The sequence below is a fragment of the Oncorhynchus mykiss genome, chromosome 18 (genome assembly GCF_057628025.1).
Source record: "Oncorhynchus mykiss isolate SJ-2025 chromosome 18, ASM5762802v1, whole genome shotgun sequence".
Taxonomy (NCBI): Eukaryota; Metazoa; Chordata; class Actinopteri; order Salmoniformes; family Salmonidae; genus Oncorhynchus; species Oncorhynchus mykiss.
The window spans coordinates 2,097,110-2,120,000 of NC_143039.1; the positions used below are offsets into that span (position 1 = coordinate 2,097,110).

The 22,891-nt window shown below is 40.4% G+C and overlaps 1 protein-coding gene across 1 annotated transcript in view; it reads left to right on the forward strand.

Annotated features, from left to right (window-relative positions):
* Positions 1–22,891, forward strand: part of LOC149975348 (vitamin K-dependent protein S-like) — a 39,744-nt gene that overhangs the window by 8,714 nt on the left and 8,139 nt on the right. Inside the window, exons 4-11 of the mRNA XM_090206934.1 lie at positions 2,016–2,102; positions 3,991–4,113; positions 6,064–6,195; positions 13,150–13,278; positions 14,211–14,451; positions 14,630–14,816; positions 19,509–19,673; positions 20,350–20,518. Of these exons, the coding sequence (XP_090063060.1) occupies positions 2,016–2,102; positions 3,991–4,113; positions 6,064–6,195; positions 13,150–13,278; positions 14,211–14,451; positions 14,630–14,816; positions 19,509–19,673; positions 20,350–20,518 (1,233 nt within the window). The remainder of the gene's footprint in view (positions 1–2,015; positions 2,103–3,990; positions 4,114–6,063; positions 6,196–13,149; positions 13,279–14,210; positions 14,452–14,629; positions 14,817–19,508; positions 19,674–20,349; positions 20,519–22,891) is intronic.

Here is a 22,891-nt window from a genome sequence, read left to right on the forward strand (position 1 = left end):
CTGATGTCAGCTAATATAACCCCACTGTGTTGTTGTCTGATGTCAGCTAATATAACCCCACTGTGTTGTCTGTCTGATGATATGACTGATGTCAGCTAATATAACCCCACTGTGTTGTCTGTCTGTCTGATGATATGACTGATGTCAGCTAATATAACCCCACTGTGTTGTCTGTCTGATGATATGTCTGATGTCAGCTAATATAACCCCACTGTGTTGTTGTCTGATGATATGACTGATGTCAGCTAATATAACCCCACTGTGTTGTCTGTCTGTCTGATGATATGACTGATGTCAGCTAATATAACCCCACTGTGTTGTTGTCTGACTGATGTCAGCTAATATAACCCCACTGTGTTGTCTGTCTGTCTGATGATATGACTGATGTCAGCTAATATAACCCCACTGTGTTGTCTGTCTGATGATATGACTGATGTCAGCTAATATAACCCCACTGTGTTGTTGTCTGACTAATGTCAGCTAATATAACCCCACTGTGTTGTTGTCTGACTGATGTCAGCTAATATAACCCCACTGTGTTGTCTGTCTGTCTGATGATATGACTGATGTCAGCTAATATAACCCCACTGTGTTGTCTGTCTGATGATATGACTGATGTCAGCTAATATAACCCCACTGTGTTGTTGTCTGACTAATGTCAGCTAATATAACCCCACTGTGTTGTTGTCTGACTGATGTCAGCTAATATAACCCCACTGTGTTGTTGTCTGACTGATGTCAGCTAATATAACCCCACTGTGTTGTCTGTCTGATGATATGACTGATGTCAGCTAATATAACCCCACTGTGTTGTTGTCTGATGATATGACTGATGTCAGCTAATATAACCCCACTGTGTGGTTGTCTGTCTGTCTGATGTCAGCTAATATAACCCCACTGTGTTGTCTGTCTGTCTGATGTCAGCTAATATAACCCCACTGTGTTGTCTGTCTGTCTGATGTCAGCTAATATAACCCCACTGTGTTGTCTGTCTGATGATATGACTGATGCCAGCTAATATAACCCCACTGTGTTGTCTGTCTGTCTGTCTGATGTCAGCTAATATAACCCCACTGTGTTGTTGTCTGATGTCAGCTAATATATCCCCACTGTGTTGTTGTCTGATGATATGACTGATGTCAGCTAATATAACCCCACTGTGTTGTCTGTCTGATGTCAGCTAATATAACCCCACTGTGTTGTTGTCTGATGTCAGCTAATATAACCCCACTGTGTTGTCTGTCTGATGATATGACTGATGTCAGCTAATATAACCCCACTGTGTTGTTGTCTGATGATATGACTGATGTCAGCTAATATAACCCCACTGTGTTGTCTGTCTGTCTGATGATATGTCTGATGTCAGCTAATATAACCCCACTGTGTTGTCTGTCTGTCTGATGATATGACTGATGTCAGCTAATATAACCCCACTGTGTTGTCTGTCTGATGTCAGCTAATATAACCCCACTGTGTTGTTGTCTGATGTCAGCTAATATAACCCCACTGTGTTGTTGTCTGATGATATGACTGATGTCAGCTAATATAACCCCACTGTGTTGTCTGACTGATGTCAGCTAATATAACCCCACTGTGTTGTCTGTCTGATGTCAGCTAATATAACCCCACTGTGTTGTTGTCTGTCTGATGTCAGCTAATATAACCCCACTGTGTTGTCTGTCTGATGATATGACTGATGTCAGCTAATATAACCCCACTGTGTTGTCTGTCTGTCTGATGTCAGCTAATATAACCCCACTGTGTTGTTGTCTGATGATATGACTGATGTCAGCTAATATAACCCCACTGTGTTGTCTGTCTGTCTGATGATATGACTGATGCCAGCTAATATAACCCCACTGTGTTGTTGTCTGTCTGACTGATGTCAGCTAATATAACCCCACTGTGTTGTTGTCTGATGATATGACTGATGCCAGCTAATATAACCCCACTGTGTTGTTGTCTGATGATATGACTGATGCCAGCTAATATAACCCCACTGTGTTGTATTTCAGTTTGTCTGGGTTCACATCGTGTGGGCATCAACAACCAGAACTCTGGAGACTCCAACGTCCCTTCAAACCTCAGAACCTGTGTCAAAGGTTGGTAAAGGTTAGAGGCCGTTGTTGGGGTTCAGAGGTCAGGGCTACGGGTTGGTTTAGAGAAGGGTTGTCAACTAAAATAATTCCCGCCGGCCTCATTTAGTCTTCAATGAGGTCCGTAGTTTAACTTAAAGTTGTGGTAGGATGCTGGCCCATGGGTCGTATATTTGACCCCCCTGGATTAGGGGTAGGTTGCTGGCCCACGGGCCGTATATTTGACCGCCCCTGGTTTAGGGGTCGTATATTTGACCCCCCCCTGTTTAGTGGTAGGATGCTGGCCCATGGGTCGTATGTTTACCCCCCCGCTGGTTTAGTGGTAGGATGCTGGCCCATGGGTCGTATATTTGACCCCCCTGGATTAGGGGTAGGTTGCTGGCCCACGGGTCGTATGTTTGACCCCCCTGGTTTAGTGGTAGGGTGCTGGCCCATGGGTCGTATATTTGACCCCCCTGGTTTAGGGGTCGTATGCTTGACCCCCCTGGTTTAGGGGTAGGATGCTGACCCACGGGTCGTATGTTTGACCCCCCCTGGTTTAGTGGTAGGATGCTGGCCCACGGGTCATATGTTTGACCCCCCATGGTTTAGTGGTAGGGTGCTGGCCCATGGGTCGAATGTTTGACCCCCCTGGTTTAGGGGTAGGATGCTGGCCCATGGGTCGTAGGTTTGTATAGTCCTGTCCTGTCTGGATACCTGTATATGTTCTGTATAGTCCTGTCTGAATACCTGTATGTGTTCTGTATAGTCCTGTCTGGATACCTGTATGTGTTCTGTATAGTTCAGTCTGGATACCTGTATGTGTGTTCTGTATAGTCCTGTCTGGATACCTGTATGTGTTCTGTATAGTCCTGTCTGGATACCTGTATGTGTTCTGTATAGTCCTGTCTGGATACCTGTATGTGTTCTGTATAGTCCTGTCCTGTCTGGATACCTGTATGTGTTCTGTATAGTCCAGTCTGGATACCTGTATGTGTTCTGTATAGTCATGTCCTGTCTGAATATCTGTATGTGTTCTGTATAGTCCTGTCTGGATACCTGTATGTGTTCTGTATAGTCTGGATACCTGTATGTGTTCTGTATAGTCATGTCCTGTTTGAATACCTGTATGTGTTCTGTATAGTCATGTCCTGTCTGGATACCTGTATGTGTTCTGTATAGTCCTGTCCTGTCTGGATACCTGTATGTGTTCTGTATAGTCCTGTCTGGATACCTGTATGTGTTCTGTATAGTCCTGTCTGGATACCTGTATAGTCCAGTCTGGATACCTGTATGTGTTCTGTATAGTCCTGTCTGGATACCTGTATAGTCCAGTCTGGATACCTGTATGTGTTCTGTATAGTCCTGTCTGGATACCTGTATAGTCCTGTCTGGATACCTGTATGTGTTCTGTATAGTCCTGTCTGGATACCTGTATAGTCCAGTCTGGATACCTGTATGTGTTCTGTATAGTCCTGTCTGGATACCTGTATAGTCCTGTCTGGATACCTGTATGTGTTCTGTATAGTCCTGTCTGGATACCTGTATAGTCCAGTCTGGATAGCTGTATGTGTTCTGTATAGTCCTGTCTGGATACCTGTATGTGTTCTGTATAGTCCTGTCTGTATCCCTGTATAGTCCAGTCTGGATAGCTGTATGTGTTCTGTATAGTCCTGTCTGGATACCTGTATGTGTTCTGTATAGTCCTGTCTGGATACCTGTATAGTCCAGTCTGGATAGCTGTATGTGTTCTGTATAGTCCTGTCCTGTCTGGATACCTATATGTGTTTTGTATAGTCCTGTCCTGTCTGGATACCTGTATGTGTTCTGTATAGTCCTGTCTGGATACCTGTATGTGTTCTGTATAGTCCTGTCTGGATAGCTGTATGATACCTCTGTGTGTGTTGTTCTGCAGAGATCAGTGACCAGTGCCTTCCGTTTCCGTGTTACAAGGAGGGTTCTCAACGCTGCATCGATGGCCAGGCCTCCTTCACCTGTCAGTGTCGACCAGGCTGGAAGGGCCCGCGCTGTGAGGATGGTAGGTACCAGACAGACAGGGTTGGGGTTAGACAGGCCTCCTTCACCTGTCAGTGTCGACCAGGCTGGAAGGGCCCGCGCTGTGAGGATGGTAGGTACCAGACAGACAGGGTTGGGGTTAGACAGGCCTCCTTCACCTGTCAGTGTCGACCAGGCTGGAAGGGCCCGCGCTGTGAGGATGGTAGGTACCAGACAGACAGGGTTGGGGTTAGACAGGCCTCCTTCACCTGTCAGTGTAGACCAGGCTGGAAGGGCCCGCGCTGTGAGGATGGTCGGTACCAGACAGACAGGGTTGGGGTTAGACAGGCCTCCTTCACCTGTCAGTGTTGACCAGGCTGGAAGGGGCCGCGCTGTGAGGATGGTCGGTACCAGACAGACAGGGTTGGGGTTAGACAGGCCTCCTTCACCTGTCTGTGTCGACCAGGCTGGAAGGGCCCGCGCTGTGAGGATGGTAGGTACCAGACAGACAGGGTTTCCCCGTACTACAGATCTTTCATATTGGGTCCTGTCTTAATACTGTGTCCTACTTAATACTGGGTCCTACTTAATACTGGGTCCTGTCTTAATACTGGGTCCTACTTAATACTGGGTCCTGTCTTAATACTGGGTCCTACTTAATACTGGGTCCTGGCTTAATACTGGGTCCTGGCTTAATACTGGGTCCTGGCTCAATACTGGGTCCTACTTAATACTGGGTCCTGTCTTAATACTGGGTCCTACTTAATACTGGGTCCTGTCTTAATACTGGGTCCTACTTAATACTGGGTCCTACTTAATACTGGGTCCTGGCTTAATACTGGGTCCTGGCTCAATACTGGGTCCTACTTAATACTGGGTCCTACTTAATACTGGGTCCTACTTAATACTGGGTCCTGGCTTAATACTGGGTCCTGGCTTAATACTGGGTCCTACTTAATACTGGGTCCTGTCTTACTGTGTCCTACTTAATACTGGGTCCTGGTTTAATACTGGGTCCTACTTAATACTGGTTCCTACTTGATACTGGGTCCTGGCTTAATACAGGGTCCTACTTAATACTGGGTCCTGGCTTAATACTGGGTTCTACTTAATACTGGTTCCTGGCTTAATACTGGGTCCTACTTAATACTGGGTCCTGACTTAATACTGGCTCCTGGCTTAATACTGGGTCCTGGTTTAATACTGGGTCCTACTTAATACTGGGTCCTACTTAATACTGGGTCCTACTTAATACTGGGTCCTACTTAATACTGGGTCCTGACTTAATACTGGGTCCTGGCTTAATACTGGGTCCTGGTTTAATACTGGGTCCTGGCTTAATACTGGGTCCTGGTTTAATACTGGGTCCTACTTAATACTGGGTCCTGGCTTAATACAGGGTCCTACTTAATACTGGGTCCTACTTAATACTGGGTCCTACTTAATACTGGGTCCTGACTTAATACTGGGTCCTGGCTTAATACTGGGTCCTGGTTTAATACTGGGTCCTACTTAATACTGGGTCCTGGCTTAATACGGGGTCCTACTTAATACTGGGTCCTACTTAATACTGGGTCCTACTTAATACTGGGTCCTACTTAATACTGGGTCCTGGCTTAATACTGGGTCCTGGCTTAATACTGGGTCCTGGTTTAATACTGGGTCCTACTTAATACTAGGTCCTGGTTTAATACTGGGTCCTGGCTTAATACTGGGTCCTGGCTTAATACTGGGTCCTACTTAATACTGGGTCCTGGTTTAATACTGGGTCCTACTTAATACTGGGTCCTGGTTTAATACTGGGTCCTACTTAATACTGGGTCCTGGCTAAATACTGGGTTGCTGGTTTGAATCCGTCTCTAAAAGCTTGGTCAGAAACGTTGGTGTTGCTGACTTACTAGGCAGGAACAGGACTTGGAGCCAAGTTTATAGTCAATAAATCCATGTTTTGCAATTCTTGAATAACGATGTTATTGGTTGTTTTATTGATCAGACATCGACGAGTGTTCAGACCCAGATCACCAAGCCGGCTGCAACCAGAAGTGTTACAACTCCCCCGGGAGCTTCCGCTGTATGTGTGACGATGGGTACCGGTTCAGAACCAGCGAGAAGATCCACTGTACAGGTACCAGTTATATAGATACACTGTATGTGTGATGATGGGTACCGGTTCAGAACCAGCGAGAAGATCCACTGTACAGGTAACAATTACTGTTATATAGATCCACTGTACAGGTAACAGTTATATAGATCCACTGTACAGGTAACACTTACTGTTATATAGATCCACTGTACAGGTAACAATTACTGTTATATAGATCCACTGTACAGGTAACAATTACTGTTATATAGATCCACTGTACAGGTAACAATTACTGTTATATAGATCCACTGTACAGGTAACAATTACTGTTATATAGATCCACTGTACAGGTAACAATTACTGTTATATAGATCCACTGTACAGGTAACAATTACTGTTATATAGATCCACTGTACAGGTAACAATTACTGTTATATAGATCCACTGTACAGGTAACACTTACTGTTATATAGATCCACTGTACAGGTAACAGTTATATAGATCCACTGTACAGGTAACAGTTATATAGATCCACTGTACAGGTAACAGTTATATAGATCCACTGTACAGGTAACTGTTATATAGATCCACTGTACAGGTAACAATTATATAGATCCACTGTACAGGTAACACTTACTGTTATATAGATCCACTGTACAGGTAACACTTACTGTTATATAGATCCACTGTACAGGTAACAGTTATATAGATCCACTGTACAGGTAACAGTTACTGTTATATAGATCCACTGTACAGGTAACAGTTATATAGATCCACTGTACAGGTAACAATTACTGTTATATAGATCCACTGTACAGGTAACAGTTATATAGATCCACTGTACAGGTAACAGTTACTGTTATATAGATCCACTGTACAGGTAACAGTTATATAGATCCACTGTACAGGTAACAGTTATATAGATCCACTGTACAGGTAACAGTTACTGTTATATAGATCCACTGTACAGGTAACAATTACTGTTATATAGATCCACTGTACAGGTAACAATTACTGTTATATAGATCCACTGTACAGGTAACAATTACTGTTATATAGATCCACTGTACAGGTAACACTTACTGTTATATAGATCCACTGTACAGGTAACAATTACTGTTATATAGATCCACTGTACAGGTAACAGTTATATAGATCCACTGTACAGGTAACACTTACTGTTATATAGATCCACTGTACAGGTAACAGTTACTGTTATATAGATCCACTGTACAGGTAACAGTTATATAGATCCACTGTACAGGTAACACTTACTGTTATATAGATCCACTGTACAGGTAACAGTTACTGTTATATAGATACACTGTACAGGGAACAGTTACTGTTATATAGATCCACTGTACAGGTAACACTTACTGTTATATAGATCCACTGTACAGGTAACAGTTACTGTTATATAGATACACTGTACAGGTAACAGTTACTGTTATATAGATCCACTGTACAGGTAACACTTACTGTTATATAGATCCACTGTACAGGTAACAGTTACTGTTATATAGATACACTGTACAGGGAACAGTTATATAGATCCACTGTACAGGTAACACTTACTGTTATATAGATCCACTGTACAGGTAATAGTTATATAGATCCACTGTACAGGTAATAGTTACTGTTATATAGATCCACTGTACAGGTAACAGTTACTGTTATATAGATCCACTGTACAGGTAACACTTATATAGATCCACTGTACAGGTAACACTTACTGTTATATAGATCCACTGTACAGGTAACACTTATATAGATCCACTGTACAGGTAACAATTACTGTTATATAGATCCACTGTACAGGTAACACTTACTGTTATATAGATCCACTGTACAGGTAACAGTTATATAGATCCACTGTACAGGTAACAATTACTGTTATATAGATCCACTGTACAGGTAACAGTTATATAGATCCACTGTACAGGTAACAGTTATATAGATCCACTGTACAGGTAACACTTACTGTTATATAGATCCACTGTACAGGTAACAGTTACTGTTATATAGATCCACTGTACAGGTAACAGTTACTGTTATATAGATCCACTGTACAGGTAATAGTTATATAGATCCACTGTACAGGTAACAGTTACTGTTATATAGATTCACTGTACAGGTAACAGTTATATAGATCCACTGTACAGGTAACACTTACTGTTATATAGATCCACTGTACAGGTAACAGTTATATAGATCCACTGTACAGGTAACAATTACTGTTATATAGATCCACTGTACAGGTAACAGTTATATAGATCCACTGTACAGGTAACACTTACTGTTATATAGATCCACTGTACAGGTAATAGTTATATAGATCCACTGTACAGGTAACAGTTACTGTTATATAGATTCACTGTACAGGTAACAGTTATATAGATCCACTGTACAGGTAACAGTTACTGTTATATAGATCCACTGTACAGGTAACACTTATATAGATCCACTGTACAGGTAACACTTACTGTTATATAGATCCACTGTACAGGTAACACTTATATAGATCCACTGTACAGGTAACAATTACTGTTATATAGATCCACTGTACAGGTAACACTTACTGTTATATAGATCCACTGTACAGGTAACAGTTACTGTTATATAGATCCACTGTACAGGTAACAGTTATATAGATCCACTGTACAGGTAATAGTTACTGTTATATAGATCCACTGTACAGGTAACAGTTATATAGATCCACTGTACAGGTAACATTTACAGTTATATAGATCCACTGTACAGGTAACAGTTACTGTTATATAGATCCACTGTACAGGTAACACTTATATAGATCCACTGTACAGGTAATAGTTACTGTTATATAGATCCACTGTACAGGTAACACTTACTGTTATATAGATCCACTGTACAGGTAATAGTTACTGTTATATAGATTCACTGTACAGGTAACAGTTACTGTTATATAGATCCACTGTACAGGTAACACTTACTGTTATATAGATCCACTGTACAGGTAACAGTTATATAGATCCACTGTACAGGTAACACTTACTGTTATATAGATCCACTGTACAGGTAACAGTTATATAGATCCACTGTACAGGTAACAATTACTGTTATATAGATACACTGTACAGGTAACAGTTATATAGATCCACTGTACAGGTAACAATTACTGTTATATAGATCCACTGTACAGGTAACAATTACTGTTATATAGATACACTGTACAGGTAGCACTTACTGTTATATAGATACACTGTACAGGTAACAGTTATATAGATACACTGTTATATAGATCCACTGTACAGGTACCAGTTATATAGATCCACTGTACAGGTACCTGTTATATAGATACACTGTACAGGTACCTGTTATATAGATACACTGTACAGGTACCAGTTATATAGATCCACTGTACAGGTAACAATTACTGTTATATAGATCCACTGTACAGGTAACAGTTACTGTTATATAGATCCACTGTACAGGTAACACTTACTGTTATATAGCTCCACTGTACAGGTAACAGTTACTGTTATATAGATCCACTGTACAGGTAACAGTTATATAGATCCACTGTACAGGTAACAATTACTGTTATATAGATCCACTGTACAGGTAACACTTACTGTTATATAGATCCACTGTACAGGTAACACTTACTGTTATATAGATCCACTGTACAGGTAACACTTACTGTTATATAGATCCACTGTACAGGTAACAATTACTGTTATATAGATCCACTGTACAGGTAACACTTACTGTTATATAGCTCCACTGTACAGGTAACAGTTATATAGATCCACTGTACAGGTAACACTTACTGTTATATAGATCCACTGTACAGGTAACAATTACTGTTATATAGATCCACTGTACAGGTAACAATTACTGTTATATAGATCCACTGTACAGGTAACAATTACTGTTATATAGATCCACTGTACAGGTAACAATTACTGTTATATAGATCCACTGTACAGGTAACAATTACTGTTATATAGATCCACTGTACAGGTAACACTTACTGTTATATAGATCCACTGTACAGGTAACAGTTACTGTTATATAGATCCACTGTACAGGTAACAATTACTGTTATATAGATCCACTGTACAGGTAACAATTACTGTTATATAGATCCACTGTACAGGTACCAGTTATATAGATACACTGTACAGGTAACAGTTATATAGATACACTGTACAGGTAGCAGTTATATAGATACACTGTACAGGTAACACTTACTGTTATATAGATCCACTGTACAGGTAACAGTTACTGTTATATAGATCCACTGTACAGGTAACAATTACTGTTATATAGATCCACTGTACAGGTAACAGTTATATAGATCCACTGTACAGGTAACAGTTATATAGATCCACTGTACAGGTAACAGTTATATAGATCCACTGTACAGGTAACACTTACTGTTATATAGATCCGCTGTATGTGTGATGATGGGTACCGGTTCAGAACCAGCGAGAAGATCCACTGTACAGGTACCAGTTATATAGATACACTGTACAGGTAGCACTTACTGTTATATAGATACACTGTACAGGTACCAGTTATATAGATCCACTGTACAGGTACCTGTTATATAGATACACTGTACAGGTACCAGTTATATAGATCCACTGTACAGGTAACAATTACTGTTATATAGATCCACTGTACAGGTAACAGTTACTGTTATATAGATCCACTGTACAGGTAACAATTACTGTTATATAGATCCACTGTACAGGTAACAATTACTGTTATATAGATCCACTGTACAGGTAACAGTTATATAGATCCACTGTACAGGTAACAATTACTGTTATATAGATCCACTGTACAGGTAACAGTTACTGTTATATAGATACACTGTACAGGTAACAGTTATATAGATACACTGTTATATAGATCCACTGTACAGGTAACACTTACTGTTATATAGCTCCACTGTACAGGTAACAGTTACTGTTATATAGATCCACTGTACAGGTAACAGTTATATAGATCCACTGTACAGGTAACAATTACTGTTATATAGATCCACTGTACAGGTAACACTTACTGTTATATAGATCCACTGTACAGGTAACACTTACTGTTATATAGATCCACTGTACAGGTAACACTTACTGTTATATAGATCCACTGTACAGGTAACAATTACTGTTATATAGATCCACTGTACAGGTAACACTTACTGTTATATAGCTCCACTGTACAGGTAACAGTTATATAGATCCACTGTACAGGTAACACTTACTGTTATATAGATCCACTGTACAGGTAACAATTACTGTTATATAGATCCACTGTACAGGTAACAATTACTGTTATATAGATCCACTGTACAGGTAACAATTACTGTTATATAGATCCACTGTACAGGTAACAATTACTGTTATATAGATCCACTGTACAGGTAACAATTACTGTTATATAGATCCACTGTACAGGTAACACTTACTGTTATATAGATCCACTGTACAGGTAACAATTACTGTTATATAGATCCACTGTACAGGTAACAGTTATATAGATCCACTGTACAGGTAACAATTACTGTTATATAGATCCACTGTACAGGTAACAGTTATATAGATACACTGTACAGGTAACAATTACTGTTATATAGATCCACTGTACAGGTAACAGTTATATAGATCCACTGTACAGGTAACAGTTACTGTTATATAGATCCACTGTACAGGTAACAGTTATATAGATCCACTGTACAGGTAATAGTTACAGTTATATAGATCCACTGTACAGGTAACAGTTACTGTTATATAGATCCACTGTACAGGTAACAGTTATATAGATCCACTGTACAGGTAACAGTTATATAGATCCACTGTACAGGTAACAGTTATATAGATCCACTGTACAGGTAACACTTATATAGATCCACTGTACAGGTAACACTTACTGTTATATAGATCCACTGTACAGGTAACACTTACTGTTATATAGATCCACTGTACAGGTAACAGTTATATAGATCCACTGTACAGGTAATAGTTACTGTTATATAGATCCACTGTACAGGTGACAATTACTGTTATATAGATCCACTGTACAGGTAAACTGGACTCCAGTTTAGACTCTAGTTTAGACACTAGATTTGCAGACCCAGACTCTAGCTTAGACTCTAGTTTAGGATCTAGTTTAAACTCTAGATTTTCAGGCTCAGACTTGTTTAGACTTTAGTTTAGACTCTAGAGTTGCAGGCCCAGACTCTAGCTTAGACTCTAGTTTAGACTTTAGTTTAGAATCTAGTTTAGACTCTAGAGTTGCAGGCCCAGACTCTAGCTTAGACTCTAGTTTAGACTTTAGTTTAGAATCTAGTTTAGACTCTAGATTTGCAGGCCCAGACTCTAGTGTAGATTCTAGTTTTGACACTAGATTTGCAGGTCCAAACTCTAGTTCAGACTTTAGATTTGCAGTCCCAGACTAGTTTAGAATCTAGTTTAGACTCTAGTTTAGATTCTGGAGTTGCAGGCCCAGACTCTAGTTTAGACTCTAGATTTGCAGTCCCAGACTAGTTTAGAATCTAGTTTAGACTCCAGATTTGCAGTCCCAGACTAGTTTAGAATCTAGTTTAGATTCTAGACTAGAGTTGCAAGCCCAGACACTAGATTATTCTCTAGCTTTACAGACCCAGACCGTAATTTAGATTAACAGAGGGAGATGACTGACCAGTTCAGTGTTACATAAGAGTGTTTAAACCTCAGGGTCATTGACCATCGCTGTTACCAGAAACAGGCTTCAGTCTCAATGACTGTTTCTGCTTGTGCACCCACTTGTGTTAATGTTTGTGTGATTGTCTCATGACTAAACCATTACCAACTCACACTGAAGATGTCAAGATGTCTGTGTTCCCTCCCCAGATAGTGTCTGCTGTACCCCAGTATCTCTGAGGAACCAGCTAAATATGTTCCCTCCCCAGAGAGTGTCTGCTGTACCCCAATATCTCTGAGGAACCAGCTAAATGTGTTCCCTCCCCAGATATCAATGAGTGTCTGCTGTACCCCAGTATCTGTGAAGAACCGGCTAAATGTGTCAACAACCCTGGCATGTATGAGTGCCAGTGTCCCCCGGGCTTCAGTTACAACTTCACCTTGCGTTCCTGTTTGGGTGAGATGCCACTCCACTGTACCTACACTGACCACATGAGAAAGACACTATCACAGACAGGAACATGTTAATTTAACTAGTCAGGTCAGTTATGAACAAGTTCTTATTTACAATGACGGCCCTAGGAACAGTGGGTTAACTGGTCTAGGAACAGTGGGTTAACTAGTCTAGGAACAGTGGGTTAACTGCCTTGTTCAGTTGCAGAAGGTCAGATTTTTACCTTGTCAGCTCAGGGATTCGATCTAGGAACCTTTTGGTTACTGGCCCAACTCTGTAACCACTAGGCTACCTGCCGCCTCTACACTCTAACCACTAGGCTACCTGCCTCTACACTCTAACCACTAGGTTACCTGCCTCCTCTACACTCTAACCACTAGGCTACCTGCCTTCTCTACACTCTAACCACTAGGCTACCTGCCTCCTCTACACTCTAACCACTAGGCTACCTGCCGCCTCTACACTCTAACCACTAGGCTACCTGCCTCTACACTCTAACCACTAGGTTACCTGCCTCCTCTACACTCTAACCACTAGGTTACCTGCCTCCTCTACACTCTAACCACTAGGCTACCTGCCGCCTCTACACTCTAACCACTAGGCTACCTGCCTCCTCTACACTCTAACCACTAGGCTACCTGCCTCCTCTACACTCTAACCACTAGGCTACCTGCCTCCTCTACACTCTAACCACTAGGCTACCTGCCTCCTCTACACTCTAACCACTAGGCTACCTGCCGCCTCTACACTCTAACCACTAGGCTACCTGCCGCCCCTAAATATACAGTCTGACAAATTAAAAAAATGTCAGAGACAATTATATTCAAGGACCTAATGGAACTTTTGGTATCAACTGATCTTAAACCTGACCCTGTACCTCCTGTAATGACCTCTGACCTCTACCCTCTCCGCCTGACGCTCGTGGTTGTCCCCAGATGTCGACGAGTGCGAGGTGGGCGTGTGTGAGGGCGTGTGTGTGAACACGATGGGTAGCTACTCCTGCCGCTGCGAAGGTCGTCAGGGCCTGCGGTTAGCGGAGGACCAGCGTTCTTGCGAGGAGGTGCCGGTGTGTGTCCAGCTCTACGACTACAAACACCCTGAGATGCTGTACCTGGGAGAACAATTCACCGGAGGGCCTGTCATATACCTCCGCTTCAGACTACCGGAGAACACCAAGTAAGGGGGTTTAAACACACCGAGGCAGAGACAGACATGCAGTCCTGTTCACTCTAGAAGAACAAGCATTTCGCTACACTCGCATTAACATCTGCTAACCATGTGTATGTGACAAATACATTTGATTTGATTTGACTACACAACTGTACCCTAAATCGTCTGGGTCGTGTGTCTCCAGGTTTGCTGCAGAGTTTGACTTCCGGACGTTTGATCCAGAAGGGGTGGTTCTGTACGCAGAGTCTTCCCAGGACTCGTGGTTCATGCTGGGGCTGAGGGGAGGACGGATCGAGGTCCAGTTCAAGACCCAGCACTCCCTGAAGGTCACCAGCGGGGGCAAGGCCATCAACGACGGACAGTGGCATGTGGTAAGACTGGCTCGTGGATTACATCACTGATTACTTTTTACTGTCTCTAGCTGGTTATATTAGTCATCTGTCCAACCTTACTGTCTCTAGCTGGTTATATTAGTCACCTGTCCAACCTGACTGTCTCTAGCTGGTTATATTAGTCCTCTGTCCAACCTGACTGTCTATAGCTGGTTATATTAGTCCTCTGTCCAACCTGACTGTCTCTAGCTGGTTATATTAGTCACCTGTCCAACCTGACTGTCTCTAGCTGGTTATATTAGTCACCTGTCCAACCTGACTGTCTCTAGCTGGTTATATTAGTCACCTGTCCAACCTGACTATCTCTAGCTGGTTATATTAGTCCTCTGTCCAACCTGACTGTCTATAGCTGGTTATATTAGTCCTCTGTCCAACCTGACTGTCTATAGCTGGTTATATTAGTCCTCTGTCCAACCTGACTGTCTCTAGCTGGTTATATTAGTCACCTGTCCAACATGACTGCCTCTAGCTGGTTATATTAGTCACCTGTCCAACCTGACTATCTCTAGCTGGTTATATTAGTCCTCTGTCCAACCTGACTGTCTCTAGCTGGTTATATTAGTCACCTGTCCAACATGACTGCCTCTAGCTGGTTATATTAGTCCTCTGTCCAACCTGACTGTCTCTAGCTGGTTATATTAGTCCTCTGTCCAACCTGACTATCTCTAGCTGGTTATATTAGTCCTCTGTCCAACCTGACTGTCTCTAGCTGGTTATATTAGTCACCTGTCCAACATGACTGCCTCTAGCTGGTTATATTAGTCACCTGTCCAACCTGACTATCTCTAGCTGGTTATATTAGTCACCTGTCCAACCTTACTGCCTCTAGCTGGTTATATTAGGCCTCTGTCCAACCTGACTGTCTCTAGCTGGTTATATTAGTCCTCTGTCCAACCTGACTGTCTCTAGCTGGTTATATTAGTCACCTGTCCAACCTGACTGTCTCTAGCTGGTTATATTAGTCCTCTGTCCAACCTGACTGCCTCTAGCTGGTTATATTAGTCACCTGTCCAACCTGACTGTCTCTAGCTGGTTATATTAGTCACCTGTCCAACCTGACTATCTCTAGCTGGTTATATTAGTCCTCTGTCCAACCTGACTGTCTCTAGCTGGTTATATTAGTCACCTGTCCAACCTGACTGTCTATAGCTGGTTATATTAGTCCTCTGTCCAACCTGACTGTCTCTAGCTGGTTATATTAGTCACCTGTCCAACCTGACTATCTCTAGCTGGTTATATTAGTCCTCTGTCCAACCTGACTGTCTATAGCTGGTTATATTAGTCACCTGTCCAACCTGACTGTCTCTAGCTGGTTATATTAGTCCTCTGTCCAACCTGACTGTCTCTAGCTGGTTATATTAGTCACCTGTCCAACCTGACTATCTCTAGCTGGTTATATTAGTCCTCTGTCCAACCTGACTGTCTATAGCTGGTTATATTAGGCCTCTGTCCAACCTGACTGTCTATAGCTGGTTATATTAGTCACCTGTCCAACCTGACTATCTCTAGCTGGTTATATTAGTCCTCTGTCCAACCTGACTGTCTATAGCTGGTTATATTAGTCACCTGTCCAACCTGACTGTCTCTAGCTGGTTATATTAGTCCTCTGTCCAACCTGACTGTCTCTAGCTGGTTATATTAGTCCTCTGTCCAACATGACTGTCTCTAACTGGTTATATTAGGCCTCTGTCCAACCTGACTGTCTCTAGCTGGTTATATTAGTCCTCTGTCCAACCTGACTGTCTCTAGCTGGTTATATTAGTCACCTGTCCAACATGACTGCCTCTAGCTGGTTATATTAGTCACCTGTCCAACCTGACTATCTCTAGCTGGTTATATTAGTCACCTGTCCAACCTTACTGCCTCTAGCTGGTTATATTAGGCCTCTGTCCAACCTGACTGTCTCTAGCTGGTTATATTAGTCCTCTGTCCAACCTGACTGTCTCTAGCTGGTTATATTAGTCACCTGTCCAACCTGACTGTCTCTAGCTGGTTATATTAGTCACCTGTCCAACCTTACTGTCTCTAGCTGGTTATATTAGTCCTCTGTCCAACCTGACTGTCTCTAGCTGGTTATATTAGTCACCTGTCCAACATGACTGCCTCTAGCTGGTTATATTAGTCACCTGTCCAACCTGACTGTCTCTAGCTGGTTATATTAGTCCTCTGTCCAACCTGACTGTCTCTAGCTGGTTATATTAGTCACCTGTCCAACATGACTGTCTTTTTTTTGCTCCGATGGGTTTAATCTCAATCCAGTGTTAAGATGATGATGTTACAGTTGAAGTCAGAAGTTTACATCCACTTAGGTTGGAGTCATTAAAACTCGTTTTTCAACCACTCCACAAATGTCTTGTTAACAAACTATAGTTTTGGCAAGTCGGTTAGGACATCTACTTTGTGCATGACACAAGTCATTTTTCCAACATTTGTTTACAGACAGAGTATTTCACTTATATTTCGCTGTATCACAATTCCAGTGGGTCAGAAGTTTACATACACTAAGTTGACTGTGCCTTTTAAACAGCTTGGAAAATTCCAGAAAATGATGTCATGGCTTAAGAAGCTTCTGATTGGCTAATTAACATCATTTGAGCCAATTGGAGGTGTACCGGTGGATGTATTTCAAACTCAGTGCCTCTTTGCTTGACATCGTGGGAAAATCTAAAGAAATCAGCCAAGACCTCAGGAAAAAATTGTAGACCTCCACAAGTTTGGTTCATCCTTGGGAGCAATTTCCAAACGCCTGAAGGTACCACGTTCATCTGTACAAACAATAGTACGCTAGTATAAACACCATAGGACCACGCAGCCGTCATACCGCTCAGGAAGGAGACGCGTTCTGTCTCCTAGAGATGAACGTACTTTGGTGCGAAAAGTGCAAATCAATCCCAGAACAACAGCAAAGGACCTTGTGAAGATGCTGGAGGAAACAGGTACAAAAGTATCTATATCCACAGTAAAACAAGTCCTATATCAACATAACCTGAAAGGCTGCTCAGCAAGGAAGAAACCCCTGCTCCAAAACATCTCATCAGTTAAAGCTTGGTCGCAAATGGGTCTTCCAAATGGACAAAGCCCCCAAGCATACTTCCAAAGTTGTGGCAAAATGTCTTAAGGACAACAAAGTCAAGGTATTGGAGTGACCATCACAAAGCCCTGACCTCAACCCTATAGAAAATCTGTGGGCAGAACTGAAAAAGCGTCTGTGAGCAAGGAGGTCGACAAACCTGACTCAGTTACACCAGCTCTGTCAGGAGGAATGGGCCAAAACTCAACAAACTTCTTGTGGGAAGCTTGTGGGAGGCTACCTGAAACGTTTGACCCAAGTTAAACAATTTAAATGCAATGCTACCTGATAGGTAGTTGAGTATATGTAAACTTCCGACCCACTGGGAATGTGATGGAAGAAATAAAAGCTCAAATAAATCATTCTCTCTACTATTATTCTGACATCTCACATTCTTAAAATAAAGTGGTGATCCTAACTGACCTAAAACAGGGAATTTTTACAAGGATTAAATGTCAGGAATTGTGAAACACTGAGTTTAAATGTATTTGGCTAAGGTGTATGTAAACTTCCGACTTCAACTATACAGTACCAGTCAAAAGTCTGGACACACCTACTCATTCAAGGGTTTTTCTTTATTTTTACTATTTTCTACATTGTAGAATAATAGTGAAGACATCAAAACTATGAAATAACACATATGGGATAATGTAGTAACCAAAAAAGTGTTAATAATTCTTCAAAGTAGCCTTGATGACAGCTTTGCACACTCTTGACATTCTCTCAACCAGCTTCACCTGGAATGCTTTTCCAACAGTCTTGAAGGAGTTCCCACATGTGCTGAGCACTTGTTGACTGCTTTGAAGAATCTCAAATATAAAATATATTTTGATTTGTTTACTCTACAATGTAGGAAATAGTAAAAATAAAGAAAAACCCTGCACTGAGTAGGTGTGTCCAAACTTTTAACTGGTACTCTTATATATGGGGGTTGGAAATGACATTGATAGAAGCCACAATATACCACAATCTATCACAATATACCACAATCTATCACAATATACCACAATCTATCACAATATACCACAATATACCACAATATACCACAATCTATCACAATATACCACAATCTATCACAATATACCACAATATACCACAATATACCACAATCTATCTCAATATACCACAATCTATCACAATATACCACAATCTATCACAATATACCACAATCTATCACAATATACCACAATATACCACAATCTATCTCAATATACCACAATCTATCACAATCTATCACAATATACCACAATCTATCACAATATACCACAATCTATCACAATCTACCACAATCTATCACAATCTACCACAATCTATCACAATAATGTTGTTGTTGGTATGTAATGTTGTAGTTGTGTATTGTTGTTGTTGTTGCTATGTAATGTTGTTATTGTTTTGTAATATTGTTGTTGTTGTTGTGTAATGTTGTTGTTGTGTAATGTTGTTGTTGTATAATGTTGTTGTCGTGTAATGTTGTTGTGTAATGTTGTTGTTGTGTAATGTTGTTGTTGTGTAATGTTGTTGTTGTCGTGTAATGTTGTTTTGTAATGTTGTTGTCGTGTAATGTTGTTGTGTAATATTGTTGTTGTGTAATGTTGTTGTAGATCTCAGTAGATGAACTAGAGTCCAGTATCAGTGTTAAGATCAGTAAGGAAGCTGTGATGAGCATCAACAGCCCTGAGAGTCTCTTCACGTCCGTCAACGGGAAACTGGAGACCAAGGTGTACATCGCAGGGCTGCCCAACCGCACCGACAGCGTCATCAAACCGGTAAACAGCCCGCTGCCGCAACACCACAACCACAGAACAACCATAGAACAACCACAGAACAACAACACCACAACCACAGAACAACCATAGAACAACCATAGAACAACAACACCACAACCTCACCACAACCACAGAACAACCATAGAACAACCACAGAACAACCACAGAACAACAACACCACAACCACAGAACAACCATAGAACAACCACAGAACAACAACACCACAACCACAGAACAACCATAGAACAACCACAGAACAACCATAGAACAAACCACAGAACAAAACACAGAACAAACCTTAGAATAAACATTCAACCAATAACCACACAAATAATGAACAGACAATCACTCGACAACCGCATAACGACCATAGAACAACCACACCACAACCGCAGAACGACCATAGAACAACCACACCACAACCGCAGAACGACCATAGAACAACCACACCACAACCGCAGAACGACCATAGAACAACCACACCACAACCGCAGAACGACCATAGAACAACCACACCACAACCATAGAACAACCACAGAACAACCATAGAACAACCACACCACAACCATAGAACAACCACACCACAACCGCAGAACGACCATAAAAACAATGATTCCACAACCATAAAACAACCATCATACAACCACCTGATGACATTGATGTGACCCCTGTACAGATCAACCCTCGTCTGGACGGGTGTATCCGGGGCTGGAACCTGATGAACCAGGGGGCGTCCGGGGTCAAAGAGGTTATTCAGGAGAAGAAGAGTAAACACTGTTTCCTGCACGTAGAGAGAGGAACCTACTTCACTGGGGCAGGACTGGCTCACTTCAACATAGACTACAGTGAGTAGTGTACACTAGACTGGCTCACTTCAACATAGACTACAGTGAGTAGTGTACACTAGACTGGCTCCCTTCGACATAGACTACAGTGAGTAGTGTACACTAGACTGGCTCACTTCAACGTAGACTACAGTGAGTAGTGTACACTAGACTGGCTCACTTCAACGTAGACTACAGTGAGTAGTGTAAACTAGACTGGCTCACTTCAGCATAGACTACAGTGAGTAGTGTACACTAGACTGGCTCACTTCAACACAGACTACAGTGAGTAGTGTACACTAGACTGGCTAACTTCAACATAGACTACAGTGAGTAAGTAGTGTACACTAGACTGGGTTCTACTACTACAGTGGACTATATATATTATACTATAATAGTGGACTATATATATTCTACTACTACAGTGGACTATATATATTCTACTACAGTGGACTATATATATTCTTCTACTACAATAGTGGACTATATATATTCTACTACTATAGTGGACTATATATATATTCTACTACAATAGTGGACTATATATATTCTACTACTATAGTGGACTATATATATTCTACTACTACAGTGGACTATATATATTCTACTACTACAGTGGACTATATATATTCTACTATAATAGTGGACTATATATATTCTACTACTACAGTGGACTATATATATATTCTACTACTATAGTGGACTATATATATTCTACTACTATAGTGGACTATATATATTCTACTACTACAGTGGACTATATATATATTCTACTACAGTGGACTATATATATTCTACTACAATAGTGGACTATATATATTCTACTACTATAGTGGACTATATATATTCTACTACTACAGTGGACTATATATATATTCTACTACAGTGGACTATATATATTCTACTACTACAGTGGACTATATATATATTCTACTACAGTGGACTATATATATTCTACTACTACAGTGGACTATATATATTCTACTATAATAGTGGACTATATATATTCTACTACTACAGTGGACTATATATATATTCTACTACTATAGTGGACTATATATATTCTACTACTATAGTGGACTATATATATTCTACTACTACAGTGGACTATATATATATTCTACTACAGTGGACTATATATATTCTACTACAATAGTGGACTATATATATTCTACTACTATAGTGGACTATATATATTCTACTACTACAGTGGACTATATATATATTCTACTACAGTGGACTATATATATTCTACTACAATAGTGGACTATATATATTCTACTACAATAGTGGACTATATATATTCTACTACTACAGTGGACTATATATATTCTACTACAATAGTGGACTATATATATTCTACTACTATAGTGGACTATATATATTCTACTACTACAGTGGACTATATATATATTCTACTACAGTGGACTATATATATTCTACTACAATAGTGGACTATATATATTCTACTACAATAGTGGACTATATATATTCTACTACTACAGTGGACTATATATATTCTACTACAATAGTGGACTATATATATTCTACTACTATAGTGGACTATATATATTCTACTACTACAGTGGACTATATATATATTCTACTACAGTGGACTATATATATTCTACTACAATAGTGGACTATATATATTCTACTACAATAGTGGACTATATATATTCTACTACAGTGGACTATATATATATTCTACTACGGTGGACTATATATATTCTACTACAATAGTGGACTATATATATTCTGCTACTATAGTGGACTATATATATTCTACTACTATAGTGGACTATATATATTCTACTATAATAGTGGACTATATTTATTCTACTACTACAGTGGACTATATATATATTCTACTATAATAGTGGACTATATATATTCTACTACAGTGGACTATATATATATTCTACTACAGTGGACTATATATATTCTACTACAGTGGACTATATATATATTCTACTACAGTGGACTATATATATATTCTACTACAGTGGACTATATATATATTCTACTATAATAGTGGACTATATATATTCTACTACTACAGTGGACTATATATATTCTACTACTACAGTGGACTATATATATTCTGCTACTATAGTGGACTATATATATTCTGCTACTATAGTGGACTATATATATTCTACTACTATAGTGGACTATATATATTCTACTATAATAGTGGACTATATTTATTCTACTACTACAGTGGACTATATATATATTCTACTATAATAGTGGACTATATATATTCTACTACAATAGTGGACTATATATATTCTACTACTACAGTGGACTATATATATTCTGCTACTATAGTGGACTATATATATTCTGCTACTACAGTGGACTATATATATTCTACTACTACAGTGGACT